This window comes from Alosa sapidissima, chromosome 21 (assembly GCF_018492685.1).
Source record: "Alosa sapidissima isolate fAloSap1 chromosome 21, fAloSap1.pri, whole genome shotgun sequence".
In the NCBI taxonomy this organism is placed as follows: Eukaryota; Metazoa; Chordata; class Actinopteri; order Clupeiformes; family Clupeidae; genus Alosa; species Alosa sapidissima.
In genome coordinates this window covers 19,054,381-19,080,361 of record NC_055977.1, presented here as the reverse complement: position 1 = coordinate 19,080,361, position 25,981 = coordinate 19,054,381, and the positions used below count along the sequence as shown (strand labels likewise).

General features: G+C 44.2%; 1 protein-coding gene across 3 annotated transcripts in view; it reads right to left on the bottom strand.

The window, feature by feature from the left end:
• LOC121695388 (semaphorin-6D-like) overlaps window positions 1-25,981 on the bottom strand; it is an 87,111-nt gene that overhangs the window by 14,131 nt on the left and 46,999 nt on the right. For 2 of the 3 annotated variants that reach the window (XM_042076171.1, XM_042076170.1), the window contains 14 exons: window positions 13,980-14,226; window positions 11,572-11,686; window positions 11,210-11,267; window positions 10,678-10,734; window positions 10,207-10,308; window positions 8,276-8,366; window positions 7,847-7,972; window positions 7,441-7,529; window positions 5,948-6,165; window positions 5,571-5,702; window positions 3,913-4,068; window positions 2,534-2,707; window positions 2,061-2,198; window positions 594-671 (listed from right to left, as the gene is read on the bottom strand). In XM_042076171.1, coding sequence (XP_041932105.1) covers window positions 594-671; window positions 2,061-2,198; window positions 2,534-2,707; window positions 3,913-4,068; window positions 5,571-5,702; window positions 5,948-6,165; window positions 7,441-7,529; window positions 7,847-7,972; window positions 8,276-8,366; window positions 10,207-10,308; window positions 10,678-10,734; window positions 11,210-11,267; window positions 11,572-11,686; window positions 13,980-14,133 — 1,688 coding nt within the window. In that variant the 5' untranslated portion in view covers window positions 14,134-14,226. Of the gene's footprint in view, window positions 1-593; window positions 672-2,060; window positions 2,199-2,529; window positions 2,708-3,912; window positions 4,069-5,570; window positions 5,703-5,947; window positions 6,166-7,440; window positions 7,530-7,846; window positions 7,973-8,275; window positions 8,367-10,206; window positions 10,309-10,677; window positions 10,735-11,209; window positions 11,268-11,571; window positions 11,687-13,979; window positions 14,227-25,981 lie in introns of those variants that run through there. The other variant, XM_042076172.1, reaches the window with a different exon arrangement.

Genomic DNA, 25,981 nt, shown 5'->3' with positions numbered 1-25,981 from the left:
TATTATTATCAATTATCTTATTCAGGTAAAGGTTGTGTATTAAGAGCCACAGCTGATCCCCTCTCTTTATTGAAAAATAAGATAAGGATAATAACTCAAATTCATTCATTCTGAAAACTGATGTGCTATTGAAAGTCTAAACAGGCCTGTTTCAGATTAAGATCAATGTGTTTACAGAAGAGTTTCCATCAGAATTCAAATAAATCGTTCTGTAATCCTAGACTCATCATACAGGATTTGTCAGGATTAAAGCTATCATAAAATTACCCCCCCACACCACTCACCCCTTTCAATTGTTTTCAAATAAAATGACAAGTGAATAAAATCCTAATGAAAATGAATATGACAAACCAATGACAATGTATCAGATAGGTGAACCAAAATGAAAAATGAAACCTGGATTTACCTAGATTGCTTCTATGAACACATTGGAGAACCCCAGGGAAGGCTTCACCAAAACAGACAGCTGCTCAGACACTAATCAGCATCTATTCTGTGAGGCAACCTCAAATGTCTCCAGGGTAAAGAGTGGTAAACAGTGCTGGCAGTTTGACGTGCCTGTTCACTGTGACAGGAAGTGAGGTCACACTTACTTAAAGCCAGGCGTCACACTGGCACAGCTCCCCGTCTTCAGCCAAACGCAGTAGGGGTCCTGGGAGGCCAGACAGCTCCTGAGACAACAGGATAGACAGCGAGGAAGACAGAGAGAGAGAGAGAGAGAGAGAGAGAGAGAGAGAGAGAGAGAGAGAGAGAGAGAGAGAGAGAGAGAGAGAGAGAGAGAGAGAGAGAGAGAGAGGTGAGGGGACATCTGGAGAGAGGGGCCGTGCTTGGGAGGTTGGTAGCCCGCCACTGTGGTCTATTCAAATGCTCAGTCAGCTCAGTTTGTTGGGAGTGTGGTGAGCCAGGAGTCTGACCACCTGGCCAAGTGTGTGTGCGTGTGTGTGTGTGTGTGTCTGGGGATATGCACGTGTGTGTGTGTGTGAGTGTGTCTTTGGGGATGTACATGTGTGTGTGTGTGTGTGCGCGCTGGAGAGCGTGTGTGTGTGTGTGTGTGTGTTCCTGCTTGCATGCGTGAGATAAAACATGATGTATGCTTTGGGGACCTCGTCTGAGTGTTTCCACCAAGCTCCTGTAAACGCACCCCTGGGACCAGAGAATCCATTTTATACGGCTCCATATCTCTTCACAATAGGCAGCCGAGGGTATAACGACAATAACGTATGGGCACATGTATTTCTTGGCGCACGACACGGGAAACGAAAAAAAAAGAGCGAGCTAGTGAGCTAGCGAGCTAGTCCCTTGTCTTTCTCCTCCGCCTACCACTCTTTCCTCCAGCTTACCTTGACAGCTCGTCTGGGACACAGACAACAGAGACCTCTCGGCAAGAGAGCCTGTCACGCTGCTGTCTGTCGAGTGACTTCCTGTCTACATCTCGTCTTTAGATGTCATTTAAAGCTATTTCTTCTCGACTGCCAACCTCCTACACCCCCCCCCCCCCCTCAAGAATTACACACACACACACACACACATATATATATATATATATATACATGCACACAGACAAACACACTTGCCCCCACCCACACATCTTGCCTTTTCCAGCAGGAAGGTTCTTGGAAGCTCGATGTGGCTTTTAAGAAAGTTCACAACGAGCACATCATAAATAAACTTTCCCTTCCCACTCTTGTTTTGAGAGATTTTAAAAAAGCAGTTTTACTGGAAGCTGTAGTGAGTGACAGAATATAATAGTCACAAAGTAATATTCAAATGAAATCTGACTGAGCCACATAAACCACTGTTTCTTAATAGATGACAAAGTAGTGTTCTAAATGACAAAGTGTTTGCCATCTTGATTGTCAAAGTTCTTACACAGAGAAACAGAACATTGTTATGATTATGTTTATAAAGCCAAATATCATAATGACAAATATAAATATACATAAATATAAATACAGATTTTGGGCTCTTCAGGGGTTTGTTTACCCATGGAACCTTCATTTATTTAAAAGTGCACAAACATGAGCAGTCATTTCATGGACTTTTTTCATGGAGTTCCATACCTCTTGCAGGTGCCGTAGTTCCTGCAACGGCTGAGGGGTACTCGGATGACACAGGTGGAGAAGGCCACGAACAGGGCGTGGTGCTCCTTATCCAGCTCAAGCCCCAGGACCCTCCTGTCGTCCCCTTGGACATCACATCTGGACAGACAGGATTCGCAAAGAGCGTAAATACTTCACGACACAGGCAAGCACTGCGTCACAGACGGACAGACTGAGATTCCTTCCTCTACAGGCTAGTTATTCCTTTTTTTAGGCTATATGTTGTGACCTTTTAGCCTTTATTTGACAGAGCAGTGAAAAGTTGACAGGAAATGAGTTGAAGAGAGAAATGGGTTCGGAAAATGACGTCGAACTTGGCCAGATTCGAACTTGGAGCCCCGTGGGGACTGAGAACTGTGTGGTGGACAGTACAGCTGTGCTACGACTTTACCCTGGCGCAACCTCAAGCCACAAGCTCAGGTGTGAAAACTCACTTGGAGGGGTTATACACATCAATGTCCTCCAGGAGTGTGGAGCCAGAGGTGGCGTTGGGGTCGGTGCTCGCTAAGACCTTGAGAACGTGTCCGTCCTCGGAGGCGAGGAACAGCACGGTGCGGTTCTTATAAGGCCCGGCAGATGTGTCCACCGCCATCTGGGTCAACTTGTACCTGCAAAGATGAAGACATTCTCAGATTGTAAAAACTATATTCATAGTGCTAAAAGACACATATACAATATATCTATAACACAATCATTATGCATACCGTATGCATGAAATATACATAATATTATATATTCCCACTCTAAGTCAGATGTAAAATTCCATGAATTTTCCCTGAAAAAAAAACTGAATTTACATGACCTACTATAGAATGAATCGTAGAATATACTGACCAAAGATTTCAGAGTAGCCACGTAGCATTCAAGAATCTAAAAAGCTAATTACCAGATATGCATCAATTCTGCGTGGACATATATTTGCATTCATGTATTTTGGCAAGTCAATTTTAAACTGCTACAACAAAATCCCCTGATATTCCATGACTTTGCCCCACAAATGATAAAATCCCATGACTTTCCATGTCTGGAATAGACCATCAAATGTCCATGTAATTCCAGAAATCCCATGACCCGTGGGATCCCTGCAATATTAAATATTAAATATTGCTCTACAAATAATGACAACAAACATAGCTAATGCAAACATAGCTATTATTAACCTTAATAAGGAGACTCTTTTCAAAGATCTAAGAGAGGCTTAAGTGAGGATGCAGTCTAAAAGGGTGCAATGCCAGGAGTACTGCAGTGCCAGGAAAACCGCTCTCTCTACCATGACATCACACAACAGCTGAGCCCTACTATGGTTACTCCACAGAGAATACTATGCTCACCTGACCTCCCTAGGACAGGAGCAACAGGAGCAGAGGTAGGCCTGGTGACGAGAGATGTGTGTGTGTGTGTGTGTGTGTGTGTGTGTGTGTGTGTGTGTGTGTGTGTGTGTGTGTAGGGGTATTGGCGAGAGATAAAAGAGAAGTGGACTGGTAGGAGTTACTAGGCAGGGGACAGGTAGCAGGTGTGTATGTGTGTATGTGCATGACACAGAGAGAGAGAGAGAGAGAGAGAGAGAGAGAGAGAGATCTGTGTATTTGTGTGTGTGTGTGTGTGTGTGTGTGTGTGTGTGTGGGTATGTGTAGGGGTGGTGGCGAGAGATAAAAGAGTGGACTGGTAGGAGTTACTGTGCAGGGGACAGGTAGCAGGTATGTATGTCTGTATGTGCATAACAGAGAGAGAGAGAGAGAGAGATCTGTGTGTGTGTGTGTGTGTGTGTGTGTGTGTGTGTGTGGTGAGAGAGTGAGAGAGAGGTCACGGCTACCTGCTGGCGGAGCGGACGAAGAGTGGCCGCTCACCCACCGAGGGCACGGCCTCGTCCATCAGCGGGTAAGACTTGATGAAGGTCAGCATGTCGTCGGGGAAGCTGGTGGACGAGGTGTAGGCGGCCGCCGGGCCGTCTCCCGCACATGAGCCAGGCCTGGGCGGACAAGCAGGAAATGAGGTCATCGCATGATGTCAGAGGCAAAATGAAAAATGCAACGGCACCACGTGGAACAAACATATGGGTTGCCTTGAATACTCTCCAGGAATAATATTAGTCCTATCATAAATACCTGGCAAATTGGACACATTCAGATTAAGGAAAAGCAACGTATCAACCTATGAGTGAATTACTTTATATGACAATAAAATAGCTTAGGGTTAAGTGATCTTTAAATCACTTTATTATTCCAAAAAAAGTGTTCAATAGTACATCTATTTGTTGTACTGGCAGCACATATCTAGAGCCTAATGAAGTTATGTTCATCATAAGTCAAGTAATATTAATTTTGGAAAGAGACATAAATCTATACAATCTAATCTGTTAAAGAGAAAAACGGCAAAACAAAAGCAGTGCCAGAATTGCATTGTCCGATGTTTAAAATTCTCTGTGTGCGCTCTTCGCAAATGAATCTCGATAAGGATGACACAGAAGCTGTCTGCATGCTGTTCTCAATTACAATCTCTCAATCAGCAATTACCAATGGTCAAAGAATGGAGCGTACAAGATTAATCACTGTAATTTAATGTTGACGGCCTAAATAATGACAGCTCAATTAGCCTCGGGAGGCCGCGGTTCAGCTCCGTCTCGACGCATTTAAAGCTCTGCGGACACCAGGACAGGATCTGACCACTATTGTGTTTAGCCTGCAGCCTGCTGGACAGGGCATTCACGTTCAATTACTTTGCAGACACTTACAAACAAAGAGGGTATATATTTTGACAACAAGCGATGCTTCCTGGTAATCAAGCTAATTCTCCCTGTGCCACTTGGGTCTTGTTTGAACCGACAGTCTTGTGTCCTCCTTACACAAAAGCAAAAATATATTTACATATAGTTGCTGAAGTGCCCTTGCTCTGCTTTTATGTGATCACCCAAGCGATTAACATAGCACTGAATAATGTACTCGATGTAGGTGGGTGTAGGGTGTAGGTGTATAAAGGAATAAACGTTTGACACTCCCGAATGTACCCTTAGGCAAATTTAAACCAGAGTATGTAATTCCCAAGTTCCTCTCAAGGGGACTGAAGTCTCATTCCTCGATGTTAGCGAATTAACAGTGAACTCAAGTGACACCTCATAACAGCATGACTGAAATGATGAGCATTAAACCGACAACTCAGGCCATTAAGCTTCTCTTTTGTCATATAATGTGCTCTAAGAGAGAGAGAGAGGTGCTATGCAAACACTTCCCCATTAGCGGATTAGCCTCACACATCACTGAGGTAGCTGAAATTTTAAATAATATCTGACAAAGAGATGAGAACAAAAGACCTTAAGATGTTCAATTTTAAAAAAATATTGTCTACATGGCTTCTCGAGTACTTTATGACAGGAGAGAACAAGCGTTTCTCGTAAATTGGAAGAGAACATTATGTGCTGCACTTTTCAGTGCTTTATTTCCCCCCTGGGCACTGATTTTGGCAGGGGCCTCGTACCTGGGTTTGGGCACCTGTTCCTCGGCCACTGGTGTCCAGGCTGACTCGCTGGTCTTCTGCTCCTTGAACTTCCCATTAAAGGTCCTCTCGATGTCGTCCATGTAGAATGCACAAACAGCTGAGCCGGGTATACTGCAAGGGATAATGAACTTGTCAGATGGCTGATCTACACGGCTCTCTGTCTGTAGGCTTCATATTCATGCACTGTGCATCTATAGCCAGCATCCTCCATGAACTACAATGTGTGACAGAATAGAATACCATCTTCATTTCCAACAGAGCGTAAAACTGACTGTCAGGTAATGTCTATGTGTGTGTGTACATATGAGTGTTATTTTATGTGTGTGTGTGTGTGTGTGTGCGTGTGGTTCACTCACCTGTTCATCTGTGTGGTGAAGACGCCGATGACGGCTGGCCGCTGGTTGATCTGCAGCACGTTGCTCAGTGACTGCATGACGTCGAAGTAGAAGAAGGAGTCCCCGGGCAGCGAGCAGTTGAGCCGCGCCTTCAGGAAGGACGTCCAGTAGCGGTCTAGCACCCGTGGTGAGCCACCGCCGTCGTTCTTACACACTCGTGCCACCCGCGAGAACACCACCTGAATACATACCACAGAGGATAGAGACAGAGAGACGGAGAGAGAGAGAGAGAGAGGGATAAACAGATGAATGAGAACATGGAAAGAAAGTAAGCTAATAGGGAGGCACAAACACATATTGTGTTGTGTGTGTGTATGAGAGATGTGTATGTGTGTGTATGAGAGAGAGAGAGAGAGAGAGAGAGAGAGAGAGAGAGAGATGGAGGCACAAACACATATTCTGTGTGTGTGTGTGTGTGTGTGTGTGTGCGTGTGTGTGCACGTGCGTGTGTAAGTGCGTGCGTGTGTGCATGCAAGCATGTGCTTGCGTGCGTACGTGCATATGTGTGTGTGCACACGTGTGTGTGTGTGTGTGTGTGTGTGTGCGCGTGCGTGTGTAAGTGCGTGCGTGTGTGTGTGCATGCATGTGCTTGCGTGCGTACGTGCATATGTGTGTGTGCACACGTGTATGTGTGTGTGTGTGTGTGCATGTGTGTGCGTGTGGACCAAGAGGGAGACAGAGAGGGGCAAGAGAGAGAGGAAGAGACAGACTGAGAGGACGAGAGTTAAAAGGAGACAACAAGAGTGAAGACAAGGAGACAACCATGGAGTGAGTGGGTAGACAAATGAAAGGTGAAGAGAGCGGAGTGACAGTGACAGTTCAGATCTGTTCTCATGACTCAGTGCGGCAGACAGACACAGAGCTGCCAGTGCCAAGGTCAGACGGAAGCTACCCCCCCCCCCCCCCCCCCAAAAAAAAAAAAAAAAAACGCCAACCGAGTACAGTGTGTCCGTCCCGACAAACAGCCTTCTCAATGATTAACTATCGATACGTCTCGGCACGGACAGGTGATGTTGTTGTTCTGACGTGTGTTGTGCCGGCGTGAATGAGGCGGCGGAGGCCTGAGCCTCCATCATTAATCCTGTTCCTCTGGTCGGCGAGCTGCCTCCGCACGTCAGGCTCATTTAACAGCCTGCTCCGTCTGGCAGAACGAACTTCCGATAAACCCCCTTCTGAAGTGGCCTTCTGCTTTGTTTAGGAAGCAGCAGCTGTGCAGATAGCATTGATGAGGTGCACTATTCGAGATGAGGTGCGTTATTCAAGGATGGACATTATGTGCAGAGTGTCTGCCGCTGTTGTTGTTTTTTTTCCATGTAGTTTGCGTACTGTTTGGCTTTTTTGAAAGGGCAATAGTTTTTTTTATTCTTTTTTTTCACATGCCACAGATCTGTGAAAGGCAATGTCTTTGTCATATGTCATATCTTTATTCATTTTTTTCCCCCTCTCGTGCTCACCTTGCCAAGGGAGGTGTACTCCACTGCGATCTCGCTGAAGAAGAAGTAAACATAGTTGCCATACTCGATGGCATGGAGGAAGCGAGGTTCTGGGGGACAGCAAAAGAAACACAGGTCAGAATAAGTACCTTGAGTTTCACTAGTTTACTGTTTCAATGTTAGTGAGATCATGTGTTGTGCAATGAGCACAGCAGGGGCATCAGGTGCACTGGGGTCACAGTAATGTTCAATTTTTCAATTCAATCGTTGTGACAATACCAATTAAATTAAAATGCCAGAACAAACACAATTATGCTGCAGTGCATTAAATTAGACTGAATGAAACTGTACTGAATTGAATTGCATGAGTTCGTATTGAAATATATTTATCTGTTCATGATTGAAAGGACTGTTGAGGACTACCCACCTCGGAGCCACTTGGAATCGTACTTGACCGTTCGGAGGACCGGACTGCCCTCTCCTCCAAGACTGCGGTAGATGACCGCGTCGCTGGCCAGAAAGTCAGTCATGGTGGCTGAGTAGAAGTTCCCCCCTGAGCGTGTGACGAGGAACAGCAGGTTGGTTAGAGAAACATGATGGATTAACGCCGCCCGCAGTCACACACAGGAAAACAAACAAGCAAGCCGCCCAAAACAAACAAACAAACAAACAAACAAACAAAAATGACCGAAATATTTGCAGCACATGATAAACAAGGATAGATTTTCCACTGACAAAAAAACAAAATGTGAACAGCATCTGCTTTATCGGGACAGGCAGAGTTGGGTTTGAGTTTGATTTTTATAACACCCCTTGGCTAAAGAGCCCTGGCCAACGGGGCTGCAAAAAAGCCCACCTGCAAAAATGCCCACGTTGGACTGGTGGGACTCGAACGGGCAGCGGGCCTGACCCACCAGCTCCTCTCCCACCTGCTCCAGAGTGTCCATCTGCAGGGAGAGAGATAAACGTTACACAGAGAGACTGGTACAACAGCTCACACGCAAACAACACACAAAAATCTTCAGCTGCGACAGACTTGTCCACACATCATTTCAGACCACTCAGACCTCCATACTGACACAACATATTTGAATATATGCAGAACATCACACCAGAAAAAAAGCAAAACTGACCTTTTTTTGACTGGGCAGTTACTATACGAGTTTGTGAAGTGCCTTAGACAGTAGAAATTGTTATTGGCACTATATAATCAAATAACATTTCATTTAACTGAAAATGTAATTATTTGACAAGCTGCTGGTCGGTTAACAAATGATCTCTTTGATCATTAGTAGCCATGACAACCACTTTGAACCCCCCAACCCTAACTTAACTTGATGATACCCTTACATTATTAAGAATAAAGGTCATATTTGTTCAATCCAATCCAATATCCTTTTCAAACTGCTGTCAAAAATGGAGGTAAGGACTATTGATAGGCTGTTTGTATAATTCACTAGTAAAATGCAAAATGGCTCGACAAATGCAAAAAAGCTTTGAGGATTTTCAGGAACTGTGGTTGTAAAACGAGTCTCCATGCCACTTCAATTAAATGAATACCTTGAATGGAAACACTAAATCTTTTATAAGGCCAACATGTGAAATGTCTCCATGCTTTACCACACATTTATTCCTGAACAAATACTCTCTAGCTCCCAGTGCTTTTATCAGCAGTTCACTATCTGAAACCTTTAAAGGGCATTGCAACTGGAGCCTGTGAAAAGCTCTGAATGCTTGAGTATGCCGCATATGAGTGCAGCACGCAGACCCGTTAAGATCGTTTGCAGCCGAGTCCATTTGATATTGCAGACACGGGCGCGCTTGATCCCCTGCCTGGACGCCTATAAATCACCTGCCACCGCGCTTTCATCCCCAGGGACGGGATCTGCGTGTGACTAAAGAGGCGCTTTGACTCTGCTTTTTTTGTCATGCGGCCATGCGCTTCCTGTAGTATACACGAACACACACACACACACACACACACACACACACACACACACACACACACACGAACACACACACAAACACACATGCACAAACACACACACACGAACACACACACACACACACACACACACACACACACACAAATACATGCATCTAGACACAGAATACATATGCACACGTACAGTATACACACACAAGCACACACTCACACATACATACACACACCTACAGTAGACACTGACAAATAGCAACACACCCACACCCACTCCTAGACACAGATGTGACTGTATATAAATGAGCACACACACAGGCCCAGAAACACACCTTGACAGGCGCACACACATGGCCACACACACCCACACAGGCACAGAAAACACCTTGATAGATGCACACAGCCACAAACAAACACACACATACACACACAGCCACAAACACACACACATGCACACCGCCACAAACACACACATGGCCACAAACACACACACACACACGTGAATACACCAGCTAGCTGCAGTGAAAACAACATCTGGTCAGGCAGCGCGGCTCTCCCACTGCTGTGGAGTGGCTCTAATCATCCCCCGTTTCTCCAGCAGGGAGGCAGGGATGGGATGACATTCTCCATCCCTCAATGCCAGCTCGGGCCTTTTTATTCTCCCTTTCAACCTCCTTTCTTAAGGTGAACGCGTGCGAGGGAGGAGGAGGAGGAGTTGGAAAGGACATTTCATTTTATCACACATCCATAGCACTGTGACACTACAGACTGTAGCCTATAGCACTATCCATGCACACAGACACAGATACACACACACACACATACACGCACGCACACCATGTAGCTACCTTGTAATTGCGACAGCCGGGGTTGAAGGCATTGGTGCCGCATGCAAACAAAGTCTCGTCGTTCCGGGGCACCAAGACTTTGATGTAATTATAGCACTCGTCCTGGAGGGGAAAAAAAGAGAGAAGAGAGTCACACAAATGGCATTCTGTGTGCGGATCCCCTGCATACCTAATCTAATTTTTCTTGAGAGAGCCATTGTGCCATTTCTGACTGCATACTCTCATGCTAGGCTCTGGTACCACATGGTTACCACTGTACCACACAGGGCAGAAGCATTGGGGGGAAAAGAAGAATTGAATATGTTCCTTCTCTATAGCCCGTTTCACATACATAATTCATTGGCTGCCTGAGAAACTCGTGAGCGCAAGCACAAACAGGCAAACACAGGCCCATATTTAAATAACGTTGGCAAGCAGTGGCACGTCCAATCGAGGCGTTGAAGGTGGCGGAAGGTCATAGGGTAGACTCACGCTGTTTCTCCCGCGCACCGCGCACATCTTCACATCCTTCGACCTCCATGTCAGCTGCTGCACGAGGTAGACAAGTGATGCAAGAATGCACAAAGGCAAATGTATTACATAGAAAACAATGCAAGGACAAGATAGGCACGGTTCAATAATAGATATATGTACATACAGAAGATATACTGTATGTACATTCCAATATAACATGATCTACATCTATGGATATACTACTGCATCTAATCTTACAAGTCTACATTTCCATGCAAAGTAAGCTGATTGATCATCAGTCACAGTGTATTTGCAAGGCATATATCAGCTTTTCTTTTCATTACTTTGGGCTTTCTATAAATCCAGAGGCTGACTCAAAACAACAACTGAAAATATGTGGTTTGTGTGCTAGAGCTATCAGAGAGAGAGAGAGAGAGAGGGAGAGAGAGAGAGAGAGAGAGAGAGAGAGAGAGAGAGAGAGAGAGAGAGAGAGAGAGAGGGGAGAGAAGAGAGAAAAAGAGCGGGATTTGACCAGGTGTTGCTGACTCACCTGCTGAGGGACGATCTGCTCTGTGGTGGTGGTGAGGTTCACTGCAAAAACATGGTCTCTGGAGGAGGAGAAAAAGGGGGGAGGACATGAAGGTTTCCATTTTAGGCCGACTTTTTCCCTCTTTGCGTCACCTTCAACGAAGTGAGTGGTGATGTCGTTCATTTTTCTTCTTTTAACCAGCACAATGAATCACTGTAATTGTCTGAGTGACACCTTCCCATGACCTGCAGCTATGAGTAAATGACTAGTCATCTAGATATATTTGTAGTTTTAGGCGAGCAGAGATGAGTTTTAAAACTCCATTCACTCAGCATCACTGCCCATATGCTCATGGTAAGGCTACTGCATGCCCACTGGCTGACCTGGCTGCGATGTAGAGCATGTGGTTAATGCGCAGCATCCGCTGGAAGTCCAGGCCCAGTCGCACTGTATCGTTATCCGAGGTCAGCCCCTGGAAGCCTGGGTAGAGGTAGGACTCTGCAAGGGAACAAAACATGGCACTTCAGACTGGGCATCCCACAATCCCGCTGTCTTCTGTTGGCTTGTCAGCTTTTATTTTCTTTCTTTTTTTTCGACAGGCAATATTTTTGCAAACTCTCTCTCTCTCTTTCCTTATCAGATACATATCCAAAATAAAGAGAGTCTGACAACAACAAGCATAGAGAGATTGGGAGAAGTTAGTCCAAACACATTCCTTTCCTTTCACATCAACAAGCTGTGCTGAGCGGCAGAAAGATGTGAAGGCCAGATTGTCGAGGAGTCTCAAAACAACCCTGACTTCTGCAGACCCAGATGGAGAGGGAGGAGAGGTGCACAGAGCACTAACAGGGGTTTTAACTGTGGGAACTTCAAACATTAAAGTATAATTCATCATATACTGTTCAGAATTGTTACAAATGACTTTGCTTTGTATCAGTGCTTGGGTTGGGTACTCATTAGAGTTTGGAATTCAAACTTAAGTTTGCTGTTTCAAGTACGGTTTCTCAACTAGCTAGATAAATGTCTCCCCCTTTCTCGCATAGCTATGGGATGTTGCCTCCCTGATGTAAGCCTCCAAATCCTGTGCCCACAGTTGAAATCACATTTTTCATGTTAGCGCAAAAGCCCTTGTCACCTGAGGATGGTTTATGTTTTTCTACACTTCAATAGGCATAAGGTTGTTTGTTTCTCTCCCCTTCTTTCATGCTTGTTTTCATTTTTATTTTTTTGCTGTCTACTCCAAAACATGATTAACTTTATTATTAAACAATCCATTTGTTGAGGATAATTAAAAGGAGCAATAACTCACAACTCGCATTACACTTGTTGTGAAATGATTTAATAATATGTTTCAATTCATGTTCAATTATTTAAACATCAGTGAAATATAATCTCATGATCTGTGTGAACAGAGGCTGATAGTTTGCCTAAATGTCTGTGGTCAACCGTAAACAATTAGAAAATAAATAAGTAAGTAAGTGAGTGAAAACAAAACTTAAACTGAACTGTGTGTGTATGTGTGTATGTATGTAGGTGTGTTTGTGTGTATGTAGGAGTGTGTGTGGGCATGTAACATAATACTAAGCAAAACTGAATGCCAATATATATATGTGTGTGTGTGTGTGTGTGTGTGTGTGTGTGTGTGTGTGTGTGTGTGTGTGTGTGTGTGCTTACGTCTGCAACCTGCTTTATTTGTCCCTAAGCTAAGGAGATAAAGATTTCTCTTTCTTTTTTTAAAAAAAGGATGCAGCCTCCTCTCCGCTCCTGCTTAAACGACTTAGGGAAAGTACACACCGAATAATCACCACGGGCTTCGCTCCGCTGCCACAGCGGCAGCAATTTAGAGCCGTGCAAAGACGCAGCGTCATCATATTCACTGTTTGGCTAATTAAATGATACAGTGCGGAAGGGCAACAGGGAGAGGTTTAGCAGGGGGAAATAGATAGCAAGGTGTCTGTGAGTTGTGCTCGGATTGGACTAGACACTTAAGTGAATGTCATGTTTATTTTTCTTATCAGACGAAGGTCCAGAGGCTTGCTCAAAATGAACTGAACTCAAGAATTGGTCCCTAGACCATAGTTTGATGGTGCATTTCAAACACCAAGGGGCCTGAAGAGTTAAGAGCAAAGAGAGAAGCCAGCAATAAGTGCTTTCAAGGCTCTTATGATGGTCTCTGCCTCTGTGTACTGTGAACTTGTTTTCTGTGATGCACAGTGTGATTAAATGAAACGCAAGTGATGTAGTCCACAAAGCAGTTAGGAATGCAGCCTATAAATCAGCTGGGCTTACGTTTTATGTCAATACTGGATGGCATTTGTTTTTGCTGGTGCATTTTTTAAAATGTCTATATGCTGTAAATGAGTTTGCATATGTCCCACGGAGTGCGAGTATGTATGTGTACATGTGTTTATGTGTTTGTGTGTATGTGTGTATGTTTCACTGTGTGTATTGTGTGCGACGTGGCATGCGGAGGGTGTGAGTGTGAGATGCCGAAAGTGGATTAGCCCACAGCTCACTCCTCTGCTCGCACGTTCTTGCATGAAGGGTCCCTAATCCCTCCTGGAGCTCAAGAAAAAAAGTGCTAACACCAGCAATAATACTGCCAAACTCCACACACCACACACACACACACACACACACACACACACACACACACACACACACTCTTAACCATCTAGTACCTCCTACGCTGTGACCTCATCACCCCCTACCCATGACCCGCTAACCCGGCCCTGATCTCTTAACCCCCCAGCTGAGCCGATCTGGTAGCAGGTAGTGGTATTCTACTCACGCTCCGGGCCCACCACGTTGAGGGGCGCCAGGTCCTTGGGGAAAGGGGAGGGTGACGCCAAGGCCAGGGGTTGATGACAGAGGACGAGGAGGAGGAGGAAGGTGGACAGCGTGGCCACCTGGAGGGGCCACGGGGTGGCCGCGGAGCTGCTCATCTCGAGTGGCTGATGAGGGGAAGATGGGGAGGGTCTGTCGAAGGCTTTTCAGCACGGCATGGCGCAGACCTGCTGATGTCTCCCACCCGCTGCCTGTCAGATACAGAAGAAGGAGAGAGGGCTTAAGGAAACAACCCAACATAGTGCAGAGGAAGAGACTGTTTAAGGGTACATGTTTTATTAAGACTTTCTCTCAGAGACATCACTTGTGACTTTCTGTTTTTTTGATCAGATTATTCACCGACATGCTGACATTTCACTCCATGCGATATGAAAATCAATGTAATTCGTTTAAGGTTACATTGATTTAATGCCAGGATAAATAAAAATGAACTGCAACGGGCTGGAGGCAAATGCATTTAAACCACCATTTTATGTTAAGCCCAATCATAGCAGCAGTTTCATGTTAGAACAGAGGTTATATACATTGTCTGTGAGTGTGTGTGTGTGTGTGTGTGTGTGTGTGTGTTTACGGGGGTATTGCCATAATCATTATAATGATTAATCAAAGTCATATTCAACATCTACTGTAACTTAGCCAAATGACCAAGAACTGCTACTATTCTCAGTAGCAAACAGAAACCCCTAAATGTATCTAAAAATATGTCAAAATGGAACGACTGGTTCCAATAATTGTCTCAACAAAGTGATAATAAAAAAGTGAGTGATTTGGCTTCTGAGTTTATCTTTGAGCACAGACTATTTGGAAGCTCTCCAAAGAGAAAGGCTGCCTTTATATAGAACAGACTACATAAACAGACTCCAAAAAGTTTCTCTCTAAATGTAGTGAAGACATTCAATTCCAATTTGAAATGTTTAAAGAATCAGAACCTCTACCAGCACTGATCTTCTGCAGGGCCGACAGAATCTCTGGCTGAATTGACAAGATCCACCGTGCTTTCTGAAAGCCTCATACCAATCTCAAAATTCAGTTTTTATACTTGATCAGAAGCCCCTGTGGTGTTCTCAGGTGATATCATACTGTAGTTAGACATTCCACTGATGCTAGTGGAAGACCCACAGAAAAAGCCTACATAGGAAATATCTCTGATGCAACGTTTCCATGTTTTTTTTTTTTGTCTTCACTCTACATTCGATTCAATTTCAGCAATTATATCTGTATAGGTTTCATATTATATCTGTATGGGTTTAAAGAAGAGCTAGAGTATGTTGAACATTTTAGGGCTTTGTCTATCTAACTAGGATGAGTTTGTGGTTATTCATTTCTGTGTTCGCCACTGAGTTAAAGAGGAAGTCACCTGTAGCTTGGCGTCCTCTGTAAACTCAAAACCACAAATCCAACCACTACACATCGTTTGTTCTATCACTCTCTCACACACTCTCTTTCTCTGTCTCTCTATTCTGTCCCAATTTCAAGTACATGTATTTTGGGGATCATAGTACTGTAATTGTAACTTCAATAACTAAAGATGTATTTTGGGGTGTATAATAGTGTATAATACTGTTTGACTCAGCAACTCCTCAGGAGCAAACTCTAGGCTGAGGCTGTATGACCATAGGAAGATTCTCAGGCTCAGCTTTTTAATTCACTTAACTCACTATTGATTTATTTTTTTGCTTTGATGAGTCTGCAACAACGCAATTTTTGGTGAATTTACTCTCTTGTGAAATTGCTATTAACCCTGGACCTATTCACACCACAGTCCATACCTGTGCATGCCGTGTAATTCAAATCAATACAAGAAAATACAAAAACAAAAAACAAAATGAAAAAACAAAAACAAAATGAAAGTTAAACAATACCAAAGATCACAACATGCCAAGGTTAACAAAAGCTTCATACACTGGTCCATCAATGTTAAACACTCATGAGACACCACTAGTCTATCTTTGTTATTCTTTATTTACTAATAGTATTAAATAAGATAGTTTGGTTATTAAGGAAACATACCCTAAACAAAACCATATATTACACACACTTATGTACCACATTTGCAAAAAATGGACAGCAAAACTCGTATCAATTTAGGACAACTAAAGGCTAACTGTATTTTAGCTCATCTGTCTGTGGCTTTTGTCAGATACACTAACAATGCCCAAGGCTTCACATGGCTGAGCCACATGGCTGCATTGACATTCATGTAAACATCTGCCTGGCCCCATGTAAATACCTAGAGGGAGACTGATGACAGAAACAGGAACTGAAGGTCAAAGGTCAAGCAATGCAAGCTATCCTTTAAGCGCTTTGTTTTGACATATCTTGTTGCCCTTGTCTCCTCACAAATCAAACAAGTTTTTTTGTTTTTTTTTGGGCTGTTTGGGCTTAAGATCATTCTGACTCTGTGGCATTAAGTAACTTGACGATGCTGGATAAACACTGCAGCATTAGTAAATATCAAACAAAAGGGTAACAGCACCTTAAAAGGGAATGAGAAGGCAAAAAAGTCTGGCTCTATTATTTTAGCGTGACAAAAACCACTCACTTCAATAAATGGCACCTGTAAAAGCACCTGTCTTGTATTTTGTGTCCAGCATTGGCATTCATTGTCTCTGTATTTCATTTTCTCCTCATTCCCTTTTTGTATTAAATTTTAAATTGATTCAATATTCAATCCACTGCCACATCACTCCATGGCCTGACTGCCACCGATGGGAAGGGCTGAATATGTACAGTACATGCAGATGACTTTGCTACCACAATGAGAGAATCGCTTTTCGAGCGGAACTGGCACCTTCAGTTCATCATTGGCCAAGATTGAGATGGGACGTCGCTCAATGAGTTTCGCAAGGGCAAAGACATACAACAGACTGAGAGAAAGAGAGTCATGAGGGACTCGGAGACGGGGAGAGAGATACAGAGACAGGCAGAGAGAGGGCAGATACAAAAACAAGGCGAGACCATACTGAGATAAGGACAAAGTGAAAGACTCTACAGGGCCAGGCATGAGGATTAGCCGTGCTAATGCAGGCACCAGTCAGCACCAATGAGAGATGCAGTCCCACCCCAACCCCCTGATACTGATAACGGCTCGTGTTCGCAAGCCTCGTTTAGGATGCAGAGGGGGTCGCGAGCACTTAGCCGTGAGGTCAGGCAGCCATCGCAGAGCCATAAATTAAAATAAGATTATCATTAGTGCTGGCTGCTGATGTTTATGTCTCTCCAGCAAACCCCCACAACACCACCAGCCCAGCCTAGCCCAGCATCGCTCAGATGCATAGCCTCCTGGGGGATTAGGCGGGCAGCCAGACAGCCTAGGCAAGACTGTGGAGGCCGCCTAAACAAACCCAGTTATGGGCACCAAACGTCAAGACGATTAGGTGGAGGTCAACGTGATGTGCGAGTATGAGAGTATGCTAGGCGTGCTTATGCATCTCAAGCGGCCGGTGTCAATCACTCCGTCAGACTGTGGGATGGAGGTGTGCAGTTATGGACGTTTATATCTGTTATTGGCCTTCAGTGTTTGTTTAGGACAAAACAATTGGAGTGGTGTGATACTTGTGATTTGTTGATCAGCAGAAAGTGTTCATGCATGAAGGCTTTAAAAGTTTGATTCAATAATCTGTCATGATGTTCCTGTGAGGTACAGTAATCCCTTTGTTTTGTTGTTATCGATGCGTTCGTGCCAGAAGGCCAGGGGCATCTACCTTGGCCAGGGCTCTCTCAGAAACAAAAGATTCTAATCTCAGTGCAACTTGTCAGGACAAAATAAAGACATTGAGACATCATTGAGAAGTCATTGGAAGCCAATTTGGCTGTTTGATCAAATTAGCTAAATATAATACAGAACAGTTAAGTGAGAAATTAACCATTAAATAATTCTGGTTCCTTTTGGTTTCTTTATTCTTCATTACAATACACATCTCTTTCTCTATTGTCTGCACTGTTCAAGAACATTGGAAATCTGACGCAGTTTTGATCTGTTAGTCATTTCTTCTTGCCTCCACAGCTGTCCTCTTAGTATCTCTTACGATTCACTGACTTGAGGGGGAAAATGGGAGATGGATCACTGACAAGACTTTGAAACTGAATGATTGGACTCTTGGCATCTGCTGCATATGTGCTTAAAGGTCTTTTGGGTTTGGCTTTTTGAAGTCTAGCTTCTACAGGAGTTCGCCATACATAAAGTATAACCACCTTTATGGAATGCCGAGGTGGATTTTTTTTTTGGCTCACTCCAAGGGCTCAGTGATAGTGGCTCACTCCCACATGCTCATTTCAGTATGCATCTGGCACAACAGTGAGATGGACTGTCTGTGGGCCATGCAGTCTGTCTGTGGTCAAGAAAATTGCTTTCGGGCTGAGAGGTGCTAGGGAGAAAATTGAAAATGTGGCACGGTGACCTTTGTCGCCACTTTTCTCTAGCGAGAGCAGGTCTTTCGTAGATGGCCCATGATGGCTCCCATCACTGGTCTGCCGACCCTCTAACGTCCATAAGGGACTGAGAGGGACTATGTTCCCTTTCGGTGCGTGGAGGGGATGTGAGAACACAAAGGCTTAAAAGAGCTGCCCACTCCAGAGTGAAAAATACAGCGGTCTCATCCGAACAAGCTTTTAGAGGGGAGAATTTCATGAACTGCCAAGGAACGAGGCAACAGAAACACATCCCAGTATTTGATGAAAATGGTACATGGCACTTGAAAGTGGGTTTACACCCCCCACCCCGATGTAAAATGCAAAAAGAAAAATGTCCTCCAAGTTTCCATCTTTACACACACTGTTAAGGTTAGAGAGAGCCAGAATGAGTCAGGGCAGAGGAGGCTGAGTAACTGAGGTATTCATCTTCCGTTTGCCTTGTGGCCAGGGAGCAGGGAAGCAATTTCTAAATCGCAATTGGAGCCAACAAAACATAAACCTGACAGGGTGTTTTTCATGGGTTACATGGGTTACTGCAGTTCACATTAGCACACATACACAATCTCTGACATGTAACCACCATGAGACCACTTATTTAAATTCCTACAGCCAGGCACAACAGCAATGTGCACCTCTACACTGGCCATATTAGACACTGGCTACATTTATATGTAAAAAGAAGCAGAATAAATTGTATTTATTCTGGTATATAACATTTTCCAGCCTTCTCTTCTAAACAATCTATAGAATATAAGTAGACAGATAGTTTCATAGAGAGAGACTATGAGTCTATTTGGTTCATAGAATTTTAACAATATTCTATTGTTATTCTATGCCCATTCTAAAAGTTGATTTTATAACCTCATAAGGACCTAACTTGTGCTTCAACCACCGCTCCCATCCTGCATAATAAAATGCTGAAATTGGTTAACAAATAACATTTGACTTACTGCAGGACTGATAACCTCAGCCCTCTGCTTTGGGGCCTTGACCTCCGGACTGCGGAGTTTAGTATGAGGAGATTATAACATTTATCTCATTTTCTCCATTTCCTGCTCTTTCCCGACCAAGCATTATGGGGTGTGTGTGTGTGTGTGTGTGTGTGTGTGTGTGTGTGGTGTGTGGGTGTGTGGTGTGGGTGGGTGGGGGGGTTGGGGTGTTCTTCTGAGGCTTTGACACAGGTTAAAAAATGAGCCTGATGGGGTCACCATGTGAGTCCAATAACAGTAAACGGAACGAGGAGGAGAGGGGAGAGAGAGAGCGGTAAATTGAGATGTCTAAGCTGGCGCACTGCCGCAGGGGCACACAGGGCACTACTGTTCGCTGGGCGGAATGTCTATAACCTTGCCGCGCGGGCGGCTCAAGAATGGCTAATTACACAAAAATAGGTCAGATGTCCTTTGTCACATGGTTACAGATTAGTGTACACACACAAATACACACACACACACACACACACACACACACACACACACACACACACACACACACACACACACACACACACAGACACATACAGACACACAGTGCAACAAATAGATTGGACACTCAGAAAATACACGACACAAATGACTTTGAATTTATCAGCGTCCAGCGTACAGTTAGATATCAAACTGACTAATCCAATCACAATACAACATTATAGAATACATTTTTAACCTATTGATTCATAACTGACTTACAACAGTAATTGAATGCAATTTAACTCGGCAAGCTAACAATGGCGTCAGGAGCTGCAGAGATGTGTTCACATCTCATTTCAACTAAGACTGCCGGCTACGAAAGGACACCTTCAGTGGTTGAAAAAAAGCCCTGTGGATCGTCGACATAAAAGGTTATTTTTGAGGGTGATTTAGACCAATTATTGGAATTGGTGCCGAGGTTTGCAACAGACGGCTTGGGGCAAGCATTAACAAGGTGGCCATCATGCAGCACCCCGTGGAGACTGAAGGTTACTGAAGGACAAGGACTGATCTATTTACTTAGGCAGGGTCCAGTGATGACAATAGCCTCTCGTCTGCCAAAAACATTCACAACCTGAGAGGATTTCTACAGATGCTTTCACTCAATTCAGGACACCGGTAAGGGTAAAGTGACACACACTGACACACACACACAAAGGCGGAGAGGGTGTTATTTTTCTTGTGTTTCCGGATTTGAGTTAATCCAGACTTGACCTGGCACGTCCTCAAATGTGTGTCCATTTTCAAAACAAAGTGTGGCACTGGACCTCAAACGTCAGACAAATGTGATCCAAGGTATGCGTAGACTAAGCCCTTTACTACCAATGACCCCTGGAGATGAAAGTTTACTTTACCCAAAGTCAGCAAGGGAAACTTTGTACAACAACAATGCTGCTTGAGGGTGAAAGTCAATATATCTGTTGGCACGAGCGTGGACAGTGTATAACAATAACACCATAAAGTGGATTTATTGCATCTCAGATTATAAAATAGAGGCCATCCCATAAATGGAGACATCCTGATTACAGTAAGAGTAACAGTGAGACTCTACACTAAACAGCAACTGTCACTGATGGTGGAAACTGTTCAGACAGGAAATGTAAGCTATGGCTCATCAAGACTGAAGATCAAAAGCAATATGAAGATTCCTCGATCCATGTCAAGACCAGTTTATTTGAGGACGCGATTTGCATGGCATTACTTTCTAGAATGAGCTGAAAATATGATATGAACAGGACAACTTCAACATTCCTAAAAATAAAAACCAGCGTCTGTACGACGGCTGACACTGCAAAAAAACCTCACCCAGAACCCGCAGGCTCCACAGCCGACAGACTCGGACAAGACATGATGAGAAGCTTGGGCCCCCATCCAGACAGAAGTGCTAATTAGGCTGTGTGCCTGTGCTGGCCATGTTTACCAATGAGAGGCAGAGGTCTTAAGGCATTAACACCACAAACAAACAGGTCTGTTACAGTGACACAGCTGCTGGACCAGACCACATGCTAATTGGGGGACAAATACGCCTGGAGAATTTTGAGATGACACCTCATGCTGGGCGATGGTCTTGATTAATGTTTTTTTTTTTTTTTTTTGTGAGGGTAAGATTGAACCACTGAATAATAAGTATTACCCAATTCTGACCCCAAGGGTAATCATTTTGCGGACTGTGCATATACTATTACAGTGTGGCGAGTTACTGAAAGATGCAGTGTATCATTTTAAGATAGCTGCATTGTATAGCATTACAGTGCGGTGAAAAGTTTAAATGTATTATGTCATAATTATAGCCAGAAGTGAAGTTGGACAGTATCCAGTCTGAGGTATTAGCACACACACACACAACCTCGAAAACACACTGCAGTCCACTAGACTGCATTAGAAAACAGCTATGACAATATTTGGCAAGCCGATCTGCAAAGAGGATTGCAGTTTGTTACAGCAAACAGCAAATGACATTGTCTAATCCTGTTCCACAAAATGTATCTTATCGCTTCGGAATGTGATTTTACTTTGATGTCCTATGAAAAAGGTCAAACAAGGCATTATCTTGGTAACATCTGGGTGGCCGTATTGCCCTATCTGAATCCAGGGGTTTAGAGTGCACGCAAAAAAATGAGCAACACTGACCGAGATGAGACTGAGATCATCTGTCGCAAGCTTTTCATGCCTACACTCAAACCCTAATCTGCACTGCAGTGCAGCATGACAGTGTAGATTGCACAGCACTGTAGTCACATGAAGTGCCATTTCTCTGGGCAGCATCCCAGTAAGCCTTTGAAGACATAAACATTTAAGTTACTGGAACAGTCTGGGAAATGAGTCAAGTTGACAAAATAAATGAGGATTTTTGAGTGCAACAAAGTCCTGCAGGTCATCACTGCCAAGGTGTTTCTGTGCAAGGGAGAATAACACTATTCAAATTGTACAAATTTGCCCACATAATTGTGGATCAAGTGGGCATACAGTGCGCTGCAACCAGCAGACATGGTTTATGCATGCATGAGTGCTGGAGTTCTGGGAGCAGGGTGCCGGTGGAGTGTGAGAAAATTGACCCGAGGTAGGTCCAGAGCCTGACTGACTGACTGACAGCAACAGCGGCAGTGGTGGTGGTGGAGGAGACTAAGAGCAGAAGGCTTGAAAAAAAAAAATGTGATTGCCAAAAAACTGCTCTGTGCCTTTAGCACATATGCGTCACCGCACCACTAACCCCCATCCCCCCACCCCCACACACAGAGGAGAGGAATGACTGATTAGAGCGGAAACTTGAGGAGGAGTGAAGGTTAGAGGGGGGCTTTGAGTTAAAAAAAAAAAAGAAAAAGAACAGAAAAAAAAGGAAAAAGGGGGGGAAAACCTTGCAGCTCAGCGTCTTTAAGGTGGGTTCATATTTTGTGCTGGCTTGTCGTTTTCCTGACAAAGGGCAGTGGCTTGACCAGGTCTTCCATGAGAGCACTGGGCCGGAGGGGGCAGGGAGGTGGGGGAAGGAAGGGGAAAAGAGGTGGGAGGATCTGAAAGCCAGTGTGATGATGTCAGCTTGAATGCAAACACCACCGGAAATTGTGATTTATCGTCCCAATGTCCCACACAGTACTCCACAGTTGGCCTTGTCTCCCATTCATGTTGTAAACATTTCTGATGTGGCTTTGTATGAGTTTGTGTATACTGTTCTTATGTTAACCTGTGTGTGTGTGTGTGTGTGTGTGTGTGTGTGTGTGTGTGTGTGTGTGTGTGTGTGTGTGTGTGTGTGTATGCGTGTGTGTGTGTTTGATTGAATAGCTGCACCACTCCTCCTCCACACACACACACACACACACTAGTGTTAATTTCGTAAGACGAGACAAGAGGAAATATGTTCGTCAACGACCTTTTTTTTCATGACTAAGACAAGACGAAGACAAGACGGCAGTAATGTCCTGAAACACTGACTAAGACTATCTTAAGATGCATTATTGTTGACGAAAAAAGACGAGACTAAAATGTTTTGCATGAAATAAAAACTAAGATAAAATCTCTCTTCATTTTCGTCTACAAAATGAGAAGACAGAATATCTAGCTGTTACGTTTTCAAAATATTCTGAATGAGTTCATACGCAACAGCTTTCCTGTAGGCTAGTCTACGTGCTGTTGCTGCAACCCTGTGGCTGCAACACGAAACTACATGGAACAAGAACACTGGAGATTTCTGCCAGAGTTAGCAAGCTAACTACCTAAGCTTTATGCCACAATGCTACATACCCTGAAGTTGAAGCTTCTCTCATACAAATTAACATCCCCCAGAATGTCCATACGAAAATGTTCATCATGTAATGTCAACTATTTAACTAGTTAGACTGATGATGCAAAGTATGCTAGCAAGTAAGCTAATATGGAAAGTTCGCTAGCAAGTTAGCTATGGCTAAGATGGGGAGTCTGTTTGGGGAATGTGTTGTGTTTGGGCGCATATCGCCATCTAGCGAGGCGGAGTAAAACATTAAGAAACACTGTCATAGGCCAAAGTATTAAACTTTTTCAGTTTCAGGACCACTTAACTAACCCTAGCTAAAAAAAAAAAAAGATTAGACCTACTTCAACAGTAGCCTATAATTAGTCTCCACAATAGGCCTACTCACTGAACCACCTTGCTTATTTGTCTTTGCACTTTGCTTATTGTGTGGATTCATACTGTATGATTTAAACTGGCAAATCTTACATAGACAGTGTTGCAGAACTAAAACTGACTAAGACTAAGATACCTTTAGTTTTCTTTTGACTAAAACTAGACTAAAATGACGAGACTTTTAGTCGACTAAAACTTGACTAGCAAAAATGATATTTGAATGACTAAATATGACAAAGACTAAAAAGGACATTTCGTCACAAGACTAAGACTAAATTAAAAATAGGTGACAAAATTAACACTAAGTCACACACACACACCCCCCAAGTCACCAATCAGCCTCTCAATCAGTGTGTCTGCTGACCACCAGATTGCTGCAGCTTAAACACTATTAACCCGCCCCACACAAAGGTCAATGTATGTGGCTGCCGTGTCTGACCGCACCAGTGGCACACGCCGACAGACAAAGGAAACAAGGGGACGGTCGCGACCTCAGCCATATTGTTTGCCACTGCTCAGTGACAGCCTCAGTACCTGAGGTGAACAACAAAAGCCACTGTATCTCAAAACCTGATGACGCAGCATCCCAAGGCAGACAGCCCATGTTGATCTGCGCTCTATTCACTCCTGTCGCCTCGGCACTTTTCATCTCCGGATGATACGGGAGAAGAAAGAAGAAAAAAAAAGAAGCATGTTCAAGGAGAACAGTGCAATGGCAACAGCCAGGCCCCGCTGTTGGGATAGGAATCGAATCCCCCCCCCCCTACCTTGTTTCCGGGATCATTTCCATCCTTCTTGCGCTTGTTCGGAATACAAAGAGCGGGTGATCACACACTGGCGAAACGAGAGATAATGCGAAAGAAAGACGGTTAAAGAGTTGGAGAGAGGGAGAGAGAGAGAGAGAGAGAGAGAGGGAGAGAGAGAGAAAGTGGGAAACGGAGGCACGACAAGGCGCACGAGGCCGTGAATCAAAGAGAGGGAGGGGGAAAAAAGCGGGAATACGCAGAATAAGCTTTCATCACGACAGCTTATCCCTGCAGTCATCATTCACACTGCTCTGGGTGTCACACTGAAGGACACACTGCAGACGCTGCCGCCACAAAGTGACGGAAGAGAGAGAAGTGAGTGAGGGAAAGAAAAAAAAAAGAGAGAGAGAGAGACTATGATGGAGAGATGTGAGGGTCATGGAGCACAAGAAGGTGGAGAAGATGGAGGGAAGAGAGATGAAGATATTAGGATGAGAAATGGTGGAGAGAGAAGATGAGAATAGAAGAGAAGGAGAAAGAGAGAGAGAGGGAGGGAAGGTGAAAAAAGAGTGAAATGAAGACAGATGAAGATGAAGGGAGTTGGGGAATGAGGAAGGAGGGAGGTAAAAGAGGGCAAAATAACAAGGAGGGAGATAGAGAGAACAAGGGAAGGAATAATCAACAGTGACAACAGATTTGTTTTTAGCGCCCACCCCTCAATTCGCACACATAAGCGTGCATGCACAGACACAGACACAGACACTCACTCTCACCCCCCCCACACACACACAAACACACACACACACACACACACACACACACACACACACACCTGCCAGAGGCCTCTGGAGACAAACAGCCCTATTTGTCTGGCTAGATGCATGTTCAGCCTTGGCGTAGAAACCATTAGATGGAGGCACGTGATAAATGTACTGAACTCGTTAGGTCTGAGGTTCTCATTACTCTGCTCATGAGAATGACAGACTTTTTTCTCTTTCTCGCTTTCTTTCTCTCTCTCTCTCTCACTGTGTGTGTGTGTGTGTGTGTGTGTGTGTGTGTGTGTGTGTGCCGACTCAGTGGACACACGAGAAAGAGAGGGAGTGTGAAAGAGAAAGATGGGTGTTCTTTAATTGTCTGTCTTCTGTTGACGCACAGTACCCTAACAACATAATTGAGTACTCATAGAGCCCAAAATGGCCACTGTGCGTCTATTGTGTGTTACCACTCA